The sequence below is a fragment of the Colletotrichum chrysophilum genome (assembly GCF_026319265.1).
Source record: "Colletotrichum chrysophilum strain AFK26 chromosome Unknown scaffold_260, whole genome shotgun sequence".
Taxonomy (NCBI): Eukaryota; Fungi; Ascomycota; class Sordariomycetes; order Glomerellales; family Glomerellaceae; genus Colletotrichum; species Colletotrichum chrysophilum.
The window spans coordinates 805-20124 of NW_026517547.1; the positions used below are offsets into that span (position 1 = coordinate 805).

At 54.0% G+C, this 19320-nt stretch overlaps 4 protein-coding genes and 1 non-coding gene across 5 annotated transcripts; 1 reads left to right on the plus strand and 4 right to left on the minus strand.

The window, feature by feature from the left end:
* Positions 1-766: 766 nt before the first annotated feature.
* Positions 767-1699, minus strand: COL26b_013827 (uncharacterized protein; the record flags this gene model as incomplete). Its single annotated transcript, XM_053186416.1, has 1 exon — positions 767-1699. One exon carries the CDS (start codon positions 1697-1699, stop codon positions 767-769), a length of 933 nt encoding a protein of 310 aa, XP_053029630.1.
* A 770-nt stretch (positions 1700-2469) lies between these two features.
* Positions 2470-3749, plus strand: COL26b_013828 (uncharacterized protein; the record flags this gene model as incomplete). Its single annotated transcript, XM_053186417.1, has 4 exons — positions 2470-2600; positions 2685-2847; positions 2908-3436; positions 3490-3749. 4 exons carry the CDS (start codon positions 2470-2472, stop codon positions 3747-3749), a joined length of 1083 nt encoding a protein of 360 aa, XP_053029631.1.
* A 6953-nt stretch (positions 3750-10702) lies between these two features.
* On the minus strand, positions 10703-13258 carry COL26b_013829 (uncharacterized protein; the record flags this gene model as incomplete). The annotated part of the gene is made up of 3 exons (XM_053186418.1): positions 10703-12785; positions 12839-12886; positions 12942-13258. The coding sequence occupies 3 exons, from the start codon at positions 13256-13258 to the stop codon at positions 10703-10705; spliced, it is 2448 nt and encodes an 815-aa protein (XP_053029632.1).
* A 3194-nt stretch (positions 13259-16452) lies between these two features.
* On the minus strand, positions 16453-17800 carry COL26b_013830 (uncharacterized protein; the record flags this gene model as incomplete). The annotated part of the gene is made up of 3 exons (XM_053186419.1): positions 16453-16818; positions 16899-17662; positions 17731-17800. 3 exons carry the CDS (start codon positions 17798-17800, stop codon positions 16453-16455), a joined length of 1200 nt encoding a protein of 399 aa, XP_053029633.1.
* Positions 17801-18622: 822 nt separating this feature from the next.
* COL26b_013831 lies at positions 18623-18744 on the minus strand. The gene has a single exon. It is a non-coding gene; the product is annotated as a tRNA-Gly (tRNA).
* Between the last annotated feature and the right edge of the window lie 576 nt (positions 18745-19320).

The following is a 19320-nucleotide window of genomic DNA, read 5'->3' on the forward strand; positions in this document are numbered from 1 at the left end:
TGAAGGAAAATAGTGAACGCTATTTGCCGGACTTCTCCCTGCTGGGTCCCCCTGTCTTCCCTTCTAAATTTATCTCGTTATAGTGTAAAGGTATTAGGGGCTATGGACCAAAGTTAGGTTGAACTGATGGAAGAAGCACCTGAAAGGTAAGTACAGTATTGCTGCGCTACTTTTGCTTGCTTCTTCTAAGATCTCCTTTTCCGACCTTTAGTAAGTACTCACTGAGTCCTCCCTATAGAGAGTTCTAGGCCCGAGCCCGATCCAACTGAGCTCTCGGTACCGCTCCTTGAGACAGCCTATTTTTCCTATGTCTGCGCGGCTATATTATGTATGTACTTAATTCCTTCCATCGGAGACGATAGTAGTAATAGCGACGATAAAAACGATGACGACGATAACAATAACGATAACGAGGATAAGGACGATAATAACAACGATAGAAACAATAATAAAGACGACGACGGCGGCGGCGGCGGCGGCGGCGGCGGCGGCAGTAAGGTAGTCGCTCTACCACAGGAAAAATAGGCTGCCTCCTTGGTTATTCGATATTTGAGTTGCCTTCTGGCCTTTTATTTGAATGCTACTCAAGTAGGTGGAACATCGAGTTCGCAAAAGCCTCAGATTCTACACATGCCCGTTAATACCTCGTCCCTACATGGTTACTCTTGAGATTCTGGACCGTGAGCTGACAATGTGGTGTAGACCCCCCGTCAACTTCTTGTTATCTGTTAGAAATGAACATGAATTTCTTCCACCAATCAAAAGACTATTCAATTGAAAATCCAGCAAGAGCCTGAAGAGTGGAGTTGTCAAACTGAGAAGCATCCCAAATAGTGGTGGCCTCGGTGATGAAGCCCTCAGAGTTCAGCAGAAGAGCTGTGATTCCGTTGTCGGCCCCGCTTCCAGAACGACCTTTCCACTCATAGGCTCCACCCACGGCACTTCCAACAACGTGGCGGACGGCAGCACCGGAACCGTAGGGCAAAGTGGGCAGAGCTCTGTTCAGGTATCTTTCAATGGCCGCCTTGCCTTCAATGCGTGTGCGAGTGGTAAAGTCCTGTAGGACAGCATCGAAAGTCAGAAGGTCAGCCACGGCGGAGACATTGCCCCCGGTGAGAGCTGCGTGGAGCTCATCTGCAGCGCGTCGGATACTCTCATTGGTTTGAGATGCTACACGCGATTCGGCGAAATCGGTGGGGAACTGGTCATCAGGCACGCGATACGCCGAAACAGGGTTGAGGCGTGAGTCCCAGTAGTCGACCTGGCGCAAGACCTTGCCGTCGCGGAAGTCAAACGCAGCGATCAAGCGCATTTCCGCGCCAAAGACGGCCGGAGTGTCGACAAAAGTGACCACGGCGCTGTTGGCATCGCCAACGATTCGCAGTGGGTAGGACTTCGCATCCGCGGTCCAACCGGCAACAACGGGTTCGAAGGTTGCTAGAAGATCTGGCTGAGAAAAGAAGGTGCCCAAAGTTGCGTCGACATAGACTCCTTCGGTGGTGTCGAAGTAGCCGATCCAGCGCTGAACGTCGTGGAGACTCTTTGCCGTAAAGTACTCTTGGACGATGTTGACGGCTTCAGTTGTTGCATAGCGCGTGTCGGCAACGTCGGGATAGACAGCACCCGACTGGCGGTGAACGATGGTTGGACTGGCTACGGATAGTCCGGCGATTGCAGTCAGGAGGAACGTGGAGAGCATCTTGACGTGCGTGTTGGGTAGGGAGGTTTAAGAACTTGAACTGGTTGACAATTTCAAAGACTTATAATGATCCGACTGTAACGGATGGGAAGTTACTTTAATAGTTTTGACTTGGTGCCAATCTAATTGACCGCGGAACTATTGCAAGTGTTGCCAAGCATTCTATTCCTCAACTCCTAAAACATTCCGGTAAAGATGGGCATCGGGAAGACAAATGTTTCTTCCTTCCCGAGCCGCGCGCGATTCCAATGCCAGACACCTTCCCATTTCCTCATGCCGCGCGCGATGTTGAGCCTAGATGAGTCTGTGGTACTGATTTCTGGTCATGCAGAGTCTGTGACTTCCTAATTGAATTGAGTGTGGCATTTTGCGCCTGCAGTTGAGCATTAGTACGATAGTCAACAAGACCAGATCTTGTTTGTACACTTGAGATTCTTCTTGCCAAGCTCGGCTGTTGAATTATTGAGGCTTTTCCCGCCTCGTTGGGCAGACTATCTGGGCTTGGCAGCGGGCCGCTTCGGCAACTAGCAACGTCTTGCGACCGAACGGACATTTCAACAACCCGACCGAGCGCTCAACGCACGACTCTTGGTTAGTGAGTAGTTGATTATGATGATTTGAATGTGTTGGACAGGCTTGCATCCGTAGTGTGGTGATATAAAAAGTAATGCTAAATAAAACACCTTTCATTTTCGCGATCCTCACTGAGATTTTAGCTTATCGTTTGACTCGCAACTATTCAGGAGCCGCTTTGGCAGAAGGCAAAAACCATGGTCACCTACTCTTGGTTTCTGGCCGCTTTGGCTCTCATCAACCCTCTCGCTGCTATGCCCACTGGCGAACAGCTGGTTAAGAAACAAGCCAACAGTACATGTACCCAGCCTCTGGTTCGGAAAGAATGGTGAGTGCTTTTCTTCTCTCCCACCATTATCCCTTCCTGTTCTCATTTTCCGTACAAGTTCAGCAGTAATTGACTCATACGCAGGCGCACGCTTTCGACGGAAGACAAGAAGTCTTATATTGACGCTGTCAAGTGCTTGTACAATAAGCCAGCCGTCAATTCGAAGGAAATCCTGCCTGGGGTTACCAACCGTTACGAAGACTTTGTCGGAGACCATATCCTCCAGGCTTCTGCGAACCACTTTGTGGTAAGAGAAATCTATAAATCTAAATATGCTCCTGTACTGACAAAAAGTGTTTTTGTCTAGGGTCACTTTTATCCCTGGCATCGCTTGCTTGTGTGGGCCTACGAGCGGGAGCTACGGCTTTGCGGATATGAAGGAGCTCAGCCATATTGGGACTGGTCATTGGACGCCGCAAGCTATGATGACATGCTCAAGTCCCCGGTTTTCGACCCTGACACAGGTTTCGGTGGGAACGGCGAATGGGTGCCTGGTACACCTGAAAACCCCGAACCTGGCATTCCCTTGACCGGTGGCACCCTTGTCTTTAACATGTCTGACCGGACTGGAGGCGGGTGCATCCCAAACGGCCCTTTTGCCAACCTTACCCTTCACATGGGCCCCCAGAATAGTGTTGCGTACAACGAATGGTGCGTCCGAAGGGACTTCACCCCTAACCAATTCATGAGCCTGGGAAATTCGGCTTCGGTGGCGGAGGGAATGGCGCAGTCTGATTATGGATTCTTCAGCAAGCTCACTGAAGACACTATTCACGGCGCCGGTCATCAGGGTGTTGGTGGTATGTATGGTGTCCTAAGCGATATCTGGGCCAGTCGTGAGTCGAACCCCTTCGAGCACCAATCAAATTCGTCCGCTTACAATCAACAGCTGGTGATCCTCTTTTCTGGTTGCATCACTGCAACATTGATCGGTCTTGGTGGTCCTGGCAATCGAGGAATCTGACGGAGCGTCTTCACGATATATCCGGCCCAATTACTCCTTTTGACCATGACAACCGTCTCGGTGGCAACGTCACTCTCGATTTCGAGGTCCGCACCAATTCAACTATCAATGTGACCCTTCCTATCAGGGACCTCATGGATATTGGCAATGACTTTCTTTGCTACACTTACGACTCCCTTTACTAAGGGCAACCAGCTAGCTTGAATGCAATGGCTTGCTTCACTTCCACCTACAGAAGCTTAGCTTCAACATCCTACTCCATAGCCTTCCCGTTCACCTTTTGTATGAAATAAGAATTATTAAGTAGCTCTCAATTTGAGATTCCAGAGAATGAAAATACTTACATCGCCGTGTCATCTGATCTCAAACATGCCATTTTGAGGTCTTTCTAATTCTGTTCTTCTTAAACTTGTTCATAGCCTTGTCAATATAGTATTATGATTTTAGGCTCCCGATTTGGCGTAACATTCCACAGGTCACACCCTTTGGAGAAAGCAATAGACGTGGATCAATGCAAGCATCCATGATGCGAAACTGCCCCAGGACTGACAAGAAGGCTCATATTCATAGTAACCATGTTCAATACCCCGATTACAACCTAGCACGACTACCAAGAATCCCCGAAAGAGAGATACAAATTTATGCATAGTAATTCTGTCTGTTGCCGGTGTTCACCGAACCCTGCATTGAAGTTCGCCGATGCGGCTTACGTGTAAGCTTTCCAGCTTCTCGCCTAGGTGTCCTCCCTCATTAGATGAAAGCAACACGCCGACGAGCTGCTTCTTTCTGCTCTGAACCCCTAAAACGTACTTAGTGACACTATGGGTATTACAAGACGAGCAGCTCGCTGTGGTAGGCTTGCGTAAATGTCGAAAACCTTTGTCTCGGTTTCGAAATTCAGACGCAGCTGTGGGTACTGTTGACGGCGGCCAACTGTCTCACCTAAGAGTGGGCGTCGTCTGGTTGTACAATAGCTACAAGCCAAGTCGTAAGGCGTCCGACAGTACGTCATATCTTCAATCGACCCGTCACCGCCTTTTCTAATTTCATCCTCTTTTCTCTATATTAGAAGTCACGAAATGGCGCTGCACTTCCAAGACACCATCATCAGATGGTAGCTCAAAATACGGCAGCTACTTTCATTGGCTGACGCTACTTCACCTCCAACATTGCGACTATGATTATTAGGCCTATGGCATGAGAATCAGGAAGATAACTAAGCTAAATATGTACAGCCGATGGCCACTCACCCCTGGCGCCGGACAGTTCCGAATTTTGGTTCTCCATCCCCAAACTACAGATGGTGGTGGTGGACAACTTCATGGAAGCCTCGTTGTCGCAAACCTCAAGCATGAGAAGGGAAGATTCGAGACTCTCTCATATGTATGGGGCAGTAGTACTTTGCCACGAACGACCATACTTGTCGACCGCACCTCACTTCAGATCACCGCGAGCCTGGGCTCCTTTCTCCGGTACCTTCGGAGAAATGACCGACCGCTTCGGTTGTGGGCAGACGGCATCTGTATCAATCAGGATGACGACGAGGAGAAGTCCGAACAAGTCGCGCTTATGGCTGACATATACAAGTCTTGCTCGCAAGTCAACGTCTGGCTCCCTGATCCCACACACAATGTCGGCACAACACCCAGAAACAAGAGCGTTAGCAGTCTTGGCGGTCTGTGCTCCCTCATAGCCGGAGACCATTTTCACGACGTGCCAGGTTACCATGGCTCCGAGCGCACTGGAAGACTCAAATTTACAGAGACAGCCGAATTTGGTGCTCTCTGGGAGGGATTTATGCTCCTTGCAAATAGCTCGTGGTGGACCAGGGCTTGGACTGCGCAGGAAGCATTTCTACCCCCGCGGGTCATTTTCCTTCACTATGCAGCAGACAGCTGTGATATCAAGGTTATAGACGCAAGTCATGAGCGTCTTTGGCAGCATCGAGATCGCCTGAGGTCGTGTTGTACAGAAGCCATCGATCTCTTCCCTGGAGAAAAGATGACACAGCTCAACAAGTTTTACCAGGCTTTTGCCAAGGTACAGCACCGCCGCGAAGTTCTTATCGGGCGGCGTTCGACGGACGGGAGAGATTGCTTTTACAACATTGTGACGAGCTTTTCCAGCCGGCAGTGCCACGACGCACGGGATAGGATCTACTCTCTCTGGAGCATGACGCCCTCTTTCTACAAGGACTGCCCTCTCGACTACGCCATTCCGGAAGGTGTTCTTTTCACCTCGGTTTTCGAGTGCATGCTGAGGGAAGCGAAGTATTCTAGGGGGCATCTCAACAACTTTCTCGGCTGGGGAATAGACTATCGTGTTCTCCAATGGATGAACTTTGGGTCAGATTCCACAACAGCCAATTATAGACCCTCATGGGTGCCAGACTTTTCCAAGAGCTGGAGTCACGAGGCCCTTCACGCACATCAAGGGAGGATCGGATTCTCGAAGCTGTATCAGCCTTCGGGGTGGTCGAGAGGGCATGTCAAGGTTCAGGGGAGGCAATTGCACCTCAAAGGCTTTCCTATGGACAAGGTTCGAGTTGTTGGGGAGACGGTTGACGATCCTACGAGCCCTGAGTCATTGAAGAAAGCCCTATTTCAGTGGATTTGCCTACTCAGAGAAAGTGGCTTTGCTGATAAAACCACCGATGTTACGTTTCATGAGCAATTGGCCACCTTGTTATGCGCGGATATTGTCGCAGAAAGGATGCCAGATGACCAGTTTGCAGCTTGGAGGCGTAAGTTTGTCGCTCAGCGAATGTGGAAAGTCAACATCTTGGCGACGATTTTCGAGTATGCCTTCAATGTTATAGCAAGGTCTGAACATTCGCGACGCCTTCGGGCGGAGGAACGCCCGGGGAAGCAGGAGCTAAACGCAGTGATTAACACTGGTGATCTGAAATGCTTCTCAGACGGAAGTTATCGTTCTGCAGTGAGCTCTTCTCTGAATCAACGAGCACTTTACATTACGGAACGTGGGCGAATTGGTCTCTGTCTACCGCAAGCAACGACTGGAGATGAAATTTGGGGCGTCTACGGATTCCGAGTTCCATTTGTTTTCCGGGCGTCAGATGGGAGTGGGGAATCGAGAGTGCACAACATGATTGGAGATTGCTATCTGCAAGGGGCCATGGACGGCGAGCTTTTACCTTCTCGAGGCAGAGGCAGCACTGTTGTAAAGTTGGTCTGAAAGTTATTGAAGCAGGCGATGGTAAACCTCGGAAACGTTTATGCAGAGCGAAATCAAAACATCTTGAGATGATGGTAAGATGAAAGGCTATGGACGTTCTTCTTGAAAACGTTGGTAGTCTCATGATTAGCCTCAGCTCGTTCACTAACTAATCCACTGTCATTTAGCCTCATCCGCATCCTTTCAGTCACTACCTATGAAGCCTAGACCCCCGATTACAACTCAGCAAATGTGAACTTCGAGAATCTAAAGTAGTTAGAATAAGGCTCGGCGAAAGGAGGTAATCCCCCCCTGTTACATAACGTCACTTCGCACTACAGTGAAAAGAAAGACATTAAGAAGTTACTAGTAGCCTCTTACTGGGGGAACACAGCAGGCTTTTGGCGGGTACTTTTGTTTTCATTTCCCACTGGTGTGTCCTTCCTGAAATACCTTACTATGAGATCTCTCGCCCCATGTTGCGAAAGTCTTCACGCCACAAGCTCTGTCCCCAGCTGCTGCATCAATAATGCTCAAAATTGGATACTGAATCACTGAGTCTATTCTCTCCGCCTCTCTTGTGGACTTTGTCTGTTTACTCCGGCTCTTGTCACAATTATGGACGTGTCTGTCTTGGAATTCTTTGCTGGAGTAGACGCTGCCATTCTGCATTGGTAAAGTATGAACCGTTGCCCGGCGCCCCTGTGTTAACACTCCCTCGCCGAACTGAATGCCAAAATTGGGTCATACTCACCTCCTCAACACAGCTGGCCTCCGTCTTTGCTGCAAGATGTCCCTCGTTGACCCATAACGACTTCCAGGCCGTGGGTACGTTAACCGTGCCAAGGTAGCCTGCTTGCGCTTACATGGGCGTCTGGCGATTAAGTGGTCAACCTGCAACAAAACTGAGATGCTGACTTGCCGTAATAAGCAAGGCCCATCAGCCGAGCGACAGCAAATCTTCGTTTTGATTTGCGAGATGCAGCCTTCCGTGATATCAGTCACCGCTGCATACGGTGTGATGCTATCTTTGTCGCCATGGTTGTGTTGCAATCATCCTTTTCTGTTCCTGTTGGCGTCCAGTCACAGACCAGTGTTGGAATAGCCGCCGATTGTGTAGTATGGAGGATGAATGCAATGAAATAGAGTGGCAAGTACTGTCAGATTTGTGCGACATCCCAGTACGGCTGAGATTAGGTGGCGCTCCGAAGGAAGGGGGCAACGATAAGAACGGCATAAGAACCGGGATCGCGAACCAGCTTACCAGTCTGTAGCCTGCTTCTATAGTCTCATTATTAAACAATCAGGCTCGTAACGCCATTGTAAATCTCTTGGGATTGGTGGCTTGAGGTTACATTAGAGCTTTCTTCTGACGCCTATGGCAGAGCCTGCCTTAGACGTGCTGCTTGAGACATCCCTGCGGCACAGAAGATGCTTTTCCAAGGCCCAGGTATTGACAGAAAGGCTGGTGGATGTCAAATAGAGATGGGATCTCTCCGACAGCCTGCGGTTGAAACCTTGTGGTTCAACCTCTGGGTGGTAATTTCTGTCGTTCAACGGATTGCCTCTCGCTCAGCCTGCACTTTCAGCATGAAACTTTCCATTGAATCTCCCTTCTCCGAGGGCCTGGTGCCTCGCGATCTATGGAGACGAGGCGCTCTGTCTTTTGCCGCCGCTGCACTTTTCACGTTCATAGTGAACTTCTCCTTCACCATCTGGACGATGACGCAGGACGCCCCCGACGGTGTTGGCCTTATCTGGGAGGGCGAACAGACGATCGTGAAGGCCTGGAATACAGCCATGCACATCGTCATCAATATCATCAGCACCATTCTGCTTGCGGGAAGTAACTATTGCATGCAATGCTTGATGGCGCCAACGCGAAGCGAGCTTGACAAGGCTCACTCGGAGAAGAGATGGCTTGATGTTGGCATACCGACGATTCGAAACTTCAGGAGCATCACTTTACGAAGAAAAGTGCTCTGGGTCCTGTTGTCCATATCGTCATTCCCATTACATCTACTGTACGAAGCTCTTCGTCCTAGAAGGGAATGGGCTGTGCTGACCTGGCTGCAGTTTCAACTCCGTTATCTTCGCATCGATTTCGACGAATGAGTACTCTGTGTTTGTTGTAAGTGAGCAATCGGTGCCAGGGAGGGATTCAACGTCATTGCCAGATACACTCGACACGGGTCTCCTCCCTAGGACCAGGTATCTCTACTCTTTTCCAAATGCGACGTTCGAATACCGCGACCCTACCGCCTGCCTCGAAGACTACGGCACCGCGTTCCAATCTAAGCGGGGAAGCCTCGTCCTCGTAACCAATTCCACGGGCATCAACGTCACATTCGTTCAATACGGAGCAGCCGGGGCGTACGTGGGAGGTGTATCCGGATCGTTCAATTGGTTATGCAAAGAAAACGTAACGGATTGGTATTATTCAGACGATACCCCTTGTGACGAGAAGGTCGTCAACATGAAGGAAGGTTCCATTCCGTGGAAGCCGTTGGGCCTCGACGTTCGAGGCTGCTACAATAAGGAGACATTCGAGCATTCGAAGCTGTTCTTCAGTCGGGCAATCTGCTGGGTCGTGACCATACTCAACTTGGCCAAGGCTATCCTCATGCTCTTCGTTGCATACGATGGTGTTGGCAACACTGAGCAGCCAATCTTGACAGTTGGAGATGCCGTTGCATCGTATATTCAGATTCCAGACTGGCATACGCGGAAAATGTGTCTCAAGTCGAAGAAATGTTTTTCCAAAGAGAATTGGGAGCCGAGCCCAAAGCACTTTGACCCTACACGTCACCGAAAATTCAGCGGTGGCAGTATCAGTCGATGGGTTGTTTGCGTTTCCCTGTGAGTATACTCTCTCCTCCCACCTGAGGGGATTTACTAACACCGCTGTCAGATGCGTGCTAGCCCTGTGCGTTTGTGGCGGACTACTATTGTTCGGACTTGCGGATCTTCGTGAGCAAATTTCGCCGGCGCCAGTGTCACTGGAAAAGTACGGGCCTGGCGTCGTCCACAGCGACACTATCATGAAGGTTTTCAACCCCGAGCGGAATGTCCTCATTCTGAGTGTAATTTTGGCCAACATCCCACAAGTCCTGATGTCGCTCATCTATTTCAACTACAACGCCCTTTTCACCTGCATATCCCTAGCTGCCGAATGGGACAGGTTCTTCGGCGGAAAAAAGAAAGGTCTCAGAGTGTCTACCTGGCCTCAAGGCCATCAGCGACAGACGTACTTCCTCCAACTCCCGTACCGTTACTCGTTGGCACTTGCCGCATTCTCCGGTGGTCTCCACTGGCTCATTTCGCAGAGTATATTTCTCATCAGGGTAGAATCTTATAACGATTACGATAAGTTCTCGGATGAAAACACTTCTTCCGGGTGGTCGCCTATTGGGATTATTCTCGTCATGGTTGCAGGGGCTGTCCTGATTGCATTTCTCGTCACTTCGGGCTATTTTCGTCTGCGTTACGGCGGAATTCCTGTGGTGGGTAGCTGCAGTGCGGCAATCGCCGCGGCGTGCCACGCAGACCCATCAGAAAGGGATTCTTTGGCGACATTGCCTCTGACTTGGGGTGTTGTTTCTGGAAAAGACGTCGAGCCGGGCCACTGCTCATTTACGAGCAAAGAGGCTGAGAAGCCGGTAGAGGGCTGTCTTTATGAGTGAATAGAATTCAAACCGAAGGCTTTCGGTCTCAGTGGGTGGATGTAGGGGATTGCAAACAGAAGATCACTGCTTTGCGGAAACTTAAGGGGCCGCCAGCAACCAGGGGTTCATGTCACTTGTGGAGGGAAGTACTGCAGTTGATGGTGCGAGATAATGATGATTCGACGAACATCCAAATCATGAGATGGTCGTGAAAGAAATGTGGGAAACGAACTTGAAATTATCGAGACTCTATCTCATCCCTCTCAAGCCCCAAACCCATCAAACGCAAGACACTCTAATTAAATCTCCTTCACAAACCCAACCTCGACAACCCTCTCCATCGCCAGCCTCAAATTCGCAATCTTGGCCCTCGTATTATCCCTCATCCACAAAAACGTGCCCAACACAATCCTCCTGAAAATATTCGTCCCCGTGCGGATGTGCATCTGCCCCTTGCCCACAATGTACAGCACCTTGTGCGCATACGCGCGGTCCAGCTTCGCCAGCTCCGCCGCGACCCGCTCGTCCTTCAGCTCCGTCGGGCCCTCCGTCTCCTCCCACTCCGTCGCCGTGCCCGACGTATTGGTCTCCTGCTCGCTGGCGGTGGCCGCCTTCGCGGCCGCCTGGCGGACGACGAAGCGCCGGATCTGCTCGTAGATGAGCGCGCCCAGGTCCGGGGAGACGACCTCGTCCATGAAGCCGTGGCGCACCACGAGGCGGTAGCAGCCTGGGATGTTGGCGAAGCGCGAGATGTGGTAGCGTTCCGCGTCAGGGACGGAGGGCACCTCGACGGGGTGCAGGTGGAAGAAGACTGCAACGTCAGGGAGGGCGCCGAGCTTGGAGGCGAAGTGCGTGAAGACGCTCGGCGTCTGGATGCCCGTCTTGTCGAAGAAGATGCCGAACCCGCTGACGGGGGAGAGCAGGTCGCCGCCCCAGCGGGGTGTCAACTTCAAACCTCCATCCGCGGCCTTGGCGAGCAGAGACGAGGGCTGGAAGCGGTCCTCCTTCTCTGCGCGCCACTGGTTCTCCTTGCCGAAGCGCCAGAGGAGGAACATGCCGGCCATGAGGGCGGAGATCATGAGGGTGAACCAGGCGCCGTCGGGGACCTTGTTGAGGGCGGAGGAGAGGTAGAGGCCGTCGAGGGTGGCGAAGGCGAGGAAGGGCAGGAAGATGAGCCAGACGGGCAGGCGCCAGACGAGGATGGCGACGAGGGTGACCATGAGGGTGTCGAAGAAGGTGACGAAGATGACGCAGACGCCGTAGGCGTGGCCGAGGGAGGTGGTGTTGTTGTAGACGGCCGTGACGAGGATGGTGCCGAGCATGAGCAGCCAGTTGAGCAGAGGAACGTAGACCTGGCCGTGGAAGGTGGACGAGGTGTGCACGACCTTCATCTGCGGACAGTACGAGAGCTTCATGATCTGCGAGGAGAGCTGGAAGGTGGCGGTGATGATGGCCTGGGAGGCGACGATGGCGGCGAGGACGGCGAGGATGAGGGACGGGTAGAGCATGCCGGGGGGCACGGTGTTGAAGAAGGGGTTGGTGTACTTTTCGGGGAAGAGGGCGAGGTGGGCGGCCTGGCCGGAGTAGGCGAGGATGAGGCAGGGGTATGTCCAGAGCAGCCAGCTCATCTGCACGGCGCGCATGCTGAAGGCGCCGAGGTCTGCGAAGAGGGCCTCGACGCCGGTGAAGCAGAGCAGCACGCCGCCGAGCATGCGCCAGCCCTCGGTCTTCTTCTCCATGAAGAAGTGGATGGCGTAGTAGGGGGAGAAGGCCTTGAGGACGGTGTAGTCGTACTTGACGAGGTTGTAGATGCCGAAGGCGCCGTTGAAGCCGAGCCAGACGATGACGATGGGGGCGAAGGCGCCGGCGAGCTTTGTGGTGCCGAGGGGCTGGATGAGGAAGAGCAGGACGAGGATGCCGCAGGTGGTGCCGACGATGGTGGAGGTGCTGATGTCGGGCTTGACGACGGAGAGGCCCTGGATGGCGCCGAGGACGGACTGGGCGGGGGTGAGGATGCCATCGGCGATGACCATGGAGACGGCGAGGACGCCGATGGTCTTGAGGAAGCCGCGGGTGAACTTGGACTTTTCGATGGCGGAGCGGATGCCGCGGGTGACGGGGCGGACGTCCTGGGTGTTGAAGCGCTCGAAGTTGAGGGTGGCCTCCTCGCGGGGGTCGACGGTGGTGATGTTTGCGAAGCGGGTGAGGAGGGAGTAGCAGGAGAAGGTGCCGCCCTCGCCCTCGTTGTCGGCGTGGAGGACGATGAAGACGTATTTGACGGTGACCATGAGCGTGAGGGACCAGATGATGAGGGAGAGGACCTGGGTGAGGTCGTTCTTGGTGGGGATATCGGTGAAGGTGGAGGAGTACACGTAGAGGGGACTGATGGGCGTGTAAGTAGGCGTCATGATGGAAGTATGTGCAATGGTGCTTACCTTGTGCCAATGTCGCCGTAAATAACACCGATCGACTGATACGCAAGCCTGTTGTCATCATGTTAGTGCCACGTCGCGTTCCTGGACCACATTCACCACGAACCAAATCAGAGTCGTCCCCGTAAAAATCTGCTTCTTCCTTCCATCATCGCGCCTCCAGTCGTCTCCGCCCTCGTCGACCTCAACAGTCGAGTCCCTAGTACGCGCGCGCGAGAGACTGCGAGCGCGGCCCCTGGACCCGACGCGGTCGAGGTCGCGGCCAAAGTAGATGCCGCCGGCGACGCCGGTGCTCGATCCGACATCAGGACGCTGCCATTTCTGCCACTCGTCAATGGTCGAGCTCGAGGTGATGCGGTCGGGCTTCTCGAGGTTGTCGTCGAAGTTGATTCTCTGCGGGGTGGGCGCGTTTGGATCGGCCATGCCAGGCGCTGCAAACGTCTAATTCGTGTGAGAAGGAGGAAGAAGAGAAGATGGGAGTGAGAGTGGAAGAAGGAAAGGCGCCGGCGCAAAGCACAGCGTGGGAGGTGTTGAGCGTGGCAAAATAGCAGAGCCGGTTCCCGGAGGGAGGTTGCAGCAGATCAGCAGAAGAGAGAGATGATGACAGGAGTCGGAGGTCTTTCAGAACCGTCTACGTGGGAAATGGGATGGTAGGGGAATGGGATGGGCTCTTTAAGGCGGGCAGACGTTGGGGGCGTTCGCGCCGGCGCGCCGATGCCCTGGCCCTAATCTCACGATGATTTGTGCCTGTCTCGGGACAAAAGACAAAAAGACAAAAGGCAGATTGCCGTATCGGAGCAGTGGGGGTACACCCCATGAGGGATCTTGGTTCATCTTTGCCCATCTTCGGGGTCTCACTCTCACTTTCTCGCTCATGGATGACGGGGGACTGGGGATGGGCCACCACCCAAGGCGGTCTGGCTAGTGCGGCGGGAAAGGCTCGATACCAGATGCATCCATGGCGCGTGGCGTGCGGACGGTCTTCTTTCTTAGTTTGCCTTGGTGCCGAAAAGCTCCCATTCTGCACGTACTATGCAGTAGATTGAGGGTTAGAGACCAGGATCCAGCCCTCTTCGTAGTCTCGTTCACTCCCACCTCTCTCCCTCTCCCCTGGGACCACCAACACCGCCCATCGATGGTGGCCCGTGTTGTTCGGGTGAGCCCTCGAGTCTACGCAGTAGCGCGGCTTGCACATGCAACATGCGCGGGCTAATCTTGGACGATGACGGGGGCGCCGCGCATGGCTGGCAGGGAAGGTTTATCAGAGGCCCTCGTTGACAGAAACATGATTGTCACAAGCTGCAGGAGAGACGCAGAGCTGGGACGGGGGGGTCTGGCTCTTGGGGTAAGGCAGGACAGGCAGGCTGTTCGGGAGGAGGGAACGGCTTAGCGCGCATCCATGGCGTGTGGCATGTTATTTGCTCTCTCTCACGGAGTGGTCTAATAAGGCATGCCGGGTAGCCCAGAGGCCGGACGATGCAAGAGAGCTGTACGAAGTGTGAGGAAACGGGCGCCCGCTGCGGTGCCGATGGCTGCTGGTCATGGACTGAAGTTGGGAACCTGCAGGGGTAGCTCGGACCAGGGGGGGTAGGTAACGGATGGAAGCGGGGATGAGGGAGGATGAGGCTTCTTCTTCATGGGCAAAAAGGGAAAGAAAAGAAAAGATGGTGGGCACGAGTCGGAGGGATGGGACGTGTTTGCAAGGGAGACGTGAAGCATGTATCAACGAGTGGCTCGGAACGGCCTTTGCGATGATGACAGATGTTGTGCAAGACAATGGGCGGGAAGGCCGTCCTTCTTGTCGTTGTTGTCTCTATTGTCTTTTCACCTCTGCTTCGTTAGTCTCGAGCTCTAGTCTTTTTTCCCGCGCGAAGGCGAGTCCAGGCGGTCTGATGACTGTGTGGTGGGAGGCCGCTTACACGTGCCAGCAGACTGCAGCGCGTACGAGACAACCCGCGCATGTTCGTCTCCCATGCAGCAACCAGCGGGTCAGAAAGGAGCCAAGTTGCGGGCGTCGGAGAGATGCAATGGATGCGGAGCTTTCAGGGCCGTACAGACGTTTAGATGAGGGGACAGAAGAGGGGCGGTCTCGAGAAGTAGAGCCCCTTGTTGATCGGCTCTTCAAGTGAAGACCGAGTAATATTCGTGTCGTTGGTAACAGCAGAAACAGCCAGCAACATAATGCCTCATTGCAGATTTTCTGCCGTGTCCCGTTCGTCGACGGCAGGGCCCTGTTTTCGTCTCTGGCTGGGATCTGCAGAGAAGAAGACCCCAGTCGAGAAAAGAGTGGATGGTCAGAAAGAAGAGACGAAAAAGGGAACGGTCATGGCCGGTGGGCAGAAAGAGAGAGACACAGACAGAGAGAGGGGAGGCAGCCCAAACATTCCATCGCAACAGACACAGACACAGACGAAGAAAAAAAGCCAAGAAAATGTCATGCACAGACGCCCGTAGCTCTGGCTGGGTTCCTCAGGTACTTCGTAGCTGCAAAGGGACTAGCACCCCTGCCATCCCCGGACACTGAAGCTTCACACAGTGGGTTCGGTGGGCCACTGCCGGCTTCAGTGGGACCCGTCCACTGCGGGTGCGTGTGTTTGGTTTGTTTAGCGCTGCTAAGCTTCTGCTAGCGGCAGCCAAGGTCGCCGCATCCATTGCACTACCAAATCCGCTCATCTCGACTATCTGCCCTAAGAAAACGCAACTTTGAGCTTCATTTTCTGTGCCCCCTCCCCTCCCAGCCAGCCCTCCTTTTTTCAGTATGAGAGATTTTTCGTCCAAGATGCTCCCATTGGTCTGCCAAGACATTGCTCACTTTTGATTGCCAAGACTTTTTCGGGCATGCTTTTCGCGGGACGCGCATAGCCACACTGGATACCCTTCACTTCACTTCTCACCTCTCTCCTAGTGTCCAAGGTAAACAAGCAGACAGACCCAAGTCCATATTTTGGCACCAATTTCGTGCATCTCACTCTTGACCAAGGCCATGTGCCATCAACAAGCGCCGTCCGTCATCTGTCATGCCATGCTTGTGGTAGGTAAGTAGGTTTGATTAGGGCGCGTGTCGAACCAGGCTCCTGGGATCCATCTCGACAGCGGACGGTTCTTTTCCCTCTTCTGACTTAATCTCGCGAGGAGAAAATCTCGCAGAAGATCTCGAGCTCTGGCCGCAGCTTACCATCGCCTCTCAGGGGCTGTTGTTGTTGTTGTGTTGGGCCCTACCACCATCACCACTTTTCCGCCTCCAGTTATGTTTCCGTTCCCCTCGACCAAACTTCACTGCAAATTGTCAGACCGCCAAGTGGATAGACTCATGGCTTTTTCGAGTGTTCGCGCTAGGTAGATTTGATCCCCCCCATATAAACAACCGGCGAGACGCCAGACATGCCTCCCCCCACAACCACGGGTAATGCACAAGATTTTCTGCCAGCCCGTTGCTTTTTCCCTCCTTCTTCTCCTGCGCGTCTTCCCATTTTTTACTGTTTTACTCTTAAATCAAGCCACCCCGGCGCCGACGCAGCCCAGACCATGCCGTTCCGGGCCAGTCCAGTCCAGCCGACGCCCCCAGGCAGCGGACTCAAACTCCCTCCCTTCTCACCTAACCAGAGACACACACTTCTTTAGTCCATCTGGTCAACGGTCGTCGCCGAGCCGTTGGTCTTCTGCTCCCCCACGACCGCCGTGCCGTCCGCCTGGCTGACGGCCACGTTCCAGCCGAACTCGTCCTTGAGCTTGCCCAGCTGGATGCCCTTGAGCGTCGACAACAGCTTGAGGCAGGTCTCGCCCGCGTCCTCCTGGCTCGCGGGGATGTACGTCACCGTCTCCTCGCCCGCATTGGCGCTGCTGACGCGCTCGTGCTGCTTGCCCGCGAGGGCCTGCGCCGAGGACGGGTCCACGCGGCGCGTGATGGAGCGGATCGGCACCAGGGCGGCGGCGGTGCCGGCGGCCATGACTTCGGAGAAGGTGGGGAGCTCGCTGTACTTGATCTGTGATGCGTGAAAAGTCATTGGTTAGCTCAGCGCTCCTATAATGGGCATGTATAAAGTCGCAAAAGGTAAAGACTTACGACGCGCTTCTCAACCTTCCAGCCGAAGCTGCGGGCAATGTGCTGGATGCTGTCGCTCGTCACACTGTCAATGACGCACTTGGAATCCGGCACAACAAGCGTAACATCCTCGCCATCCTTCTTGACACCGATGAAGCCGCTCGTGCTGAACTCGTCAATCTCCTCGTGCTTCACGCTATCCAGGTGCAGCGTGATACCGTAGCCCTCATTGCGCGCGCGGTCGCTGAAGCGCAGCACGGGCGCGTAGTTGCCGCCGACCTTGGCATGTCCGGTGCCGTTCGGCGCGGCGCGGTCAAAGTCGTCGAGGATGAGCGCGTTGACGGGGTGGGTGCCGTGGTAGACGCCCGTGGGGATCACGAAGACGGCGAAGATGTACTCCTCGGGCGGGTTGAGGCCGAGCTGGGCGGAGGAGCCGTAGAGCTGGGGCCGGATGTACATGGCGGCGCCGGTCTCGTGGGGCGGGACGTAGCCGGCGTTGAGGGAGACGGCGGCCTTGACGGCGTCGAGGAAGAGGGCCTCGGGGACGCGCGGCATGGAGACGACGTCGGCGGAGTGCTGCAGGCGCAGGGCGTTCTTGTCCGGGCGGAAGACGTTGATTGTGGCGTCACCGGGCGCGCGGAAGGCCTTGAGGCCCTCGTAGGCTTGCTGGCCGTAGTTGAGGGCCGGGGCCATGCCGTGGATGCGCATGAAGGGGTCCGCGACGAACTTGAGGGGGGTCCATTGGCCGGTCGAGACGGAGTAGGTGGACTCGATGTGGCCGTTGACTGGAGGGTAAGAGAGGTTAGCTGAGGTCATCTAGGAGGGGGGTGGACCGGTAAGGAGGGGTATTCACCTTCGCGGACCTTGAAGCCGACGTTGGACCAGTCAATGGTGTTGACCGGAGGGGGCGGGAAGGCGGCCATGGTGGTGATTGTGTCTGTTCGAGGGGTTTGGAGGGGATTCGAAGGGTATCGCGGGCGTCAGCGGAGGTGCAGAAAGTCAATTGAGTGACTCTGAGGAGGCGTCTCGACGGTAAAGATGCTTGAATCGTGGAGAGATGGGTGGAGCTCCTCGTTGCGTGACACACCGAAATTTTAGTAGGTAGGGAGTCATTCGTGTGCAGGGCAGCACAGGAAAGTGTCCCGCACCGCCCGAATTATTTTGGAGGGGCGCCGGTCTCGGGACTGCGGGGTGCCTGTCTCTCGCGTGAGCTGCGCCCTTTCAGTGGCTGCTGATTGGCTGACGACCGCTGAAGAGCTGACTGAGACGGCGGGGCATCCCTGTCCGCCTCCGTCTGCCGGAGCACCAAGTTCAGTCGTTTGCTGCAGTTCTCCAAATGCGAGGTGAGGTGAAAGGGGTCCAACGCGCATGATGTCATTTTCAGTTCTTGGGCGAGAAAGCTCAATTATTGTTGCTGTGCTTGGGATGGATTAAAGATTAGATGAACCATATTGAGGTAAGTATTTTTGAAAGCTTCATGTTCCAGGAGTCTGTGAGCTGACTTATCATAGGATACGAGAGCATTGGAAGCGCTCACTCAGCCCAGCGGAAGTCCGCACCTTGGCTATGATCAACTGAATAACCGGAGCTACCTTTCGACGGGCCCCGGTGTCCTCAATCCCGCGAATGGAGACACCAGGTAGTATCAGTCCCCGATCGAGTCGGAGCGGCCCGTCCGAGCGGGTGCCGAGTGGGCCTCGGCCCGGCGCCGAAAGCACATCATCGACTAATGGTTACAAAAGTGATGGAGCCGGGGTGAATCGAACACGCCATCTCTCCCCCGGCAGGGTCTCTTGATACTTACCTTCAGTGTGTCCGGGGACTGAGACTCTGGAGGGGGAGCGCTTTACCGTTGAGCCACGGCCCCTTGGGTTCTTGTTGATATTCTGTGACAGAGCAATAGGTTATAAAGACAAAACGGATGCCTGCTGCGGTGGCGTCAAGATATCCATTCAGAGTTGAGAAGCGTCGTTGATGAGGCCAAACACAGTGGAAGGTTCGAAGCCACGCGAGGCAGCTCTGGTAGTGGTACTCAGTGGCTGACAGCTGGCACCTGGGAGGCCCACTGGTCTCGCCTTGATTTTAGGACCCATTCTCACCATTATTTCTCAAGCTCGACTTACTACACGTTAACTTCGTTAACCTTATTTATTCTGTGCGGCCGTTGGTGAGTAGTCGCAAAATACCTAGTGAGAATGAAAGGGAGTCTCCAATGCCCAGGCCTTATCTCCAGTGGTGGGTCTTCCCCACGGCGCGGATGCGTCACCCGGGCCGCCGTTTATCTTTTCAGCAAACTGCGGGGACACCGACCCAAGCCAACCCCAGACACTGACATCCTTCCCAATCTCCAACAGGAGGGCCGCGAAAGTTGCTGTACTGATAAGACACAAAACGACTTATCTGATTAAGAGAAAGCATACTTGATCCGGTGTCTTGCACTAAG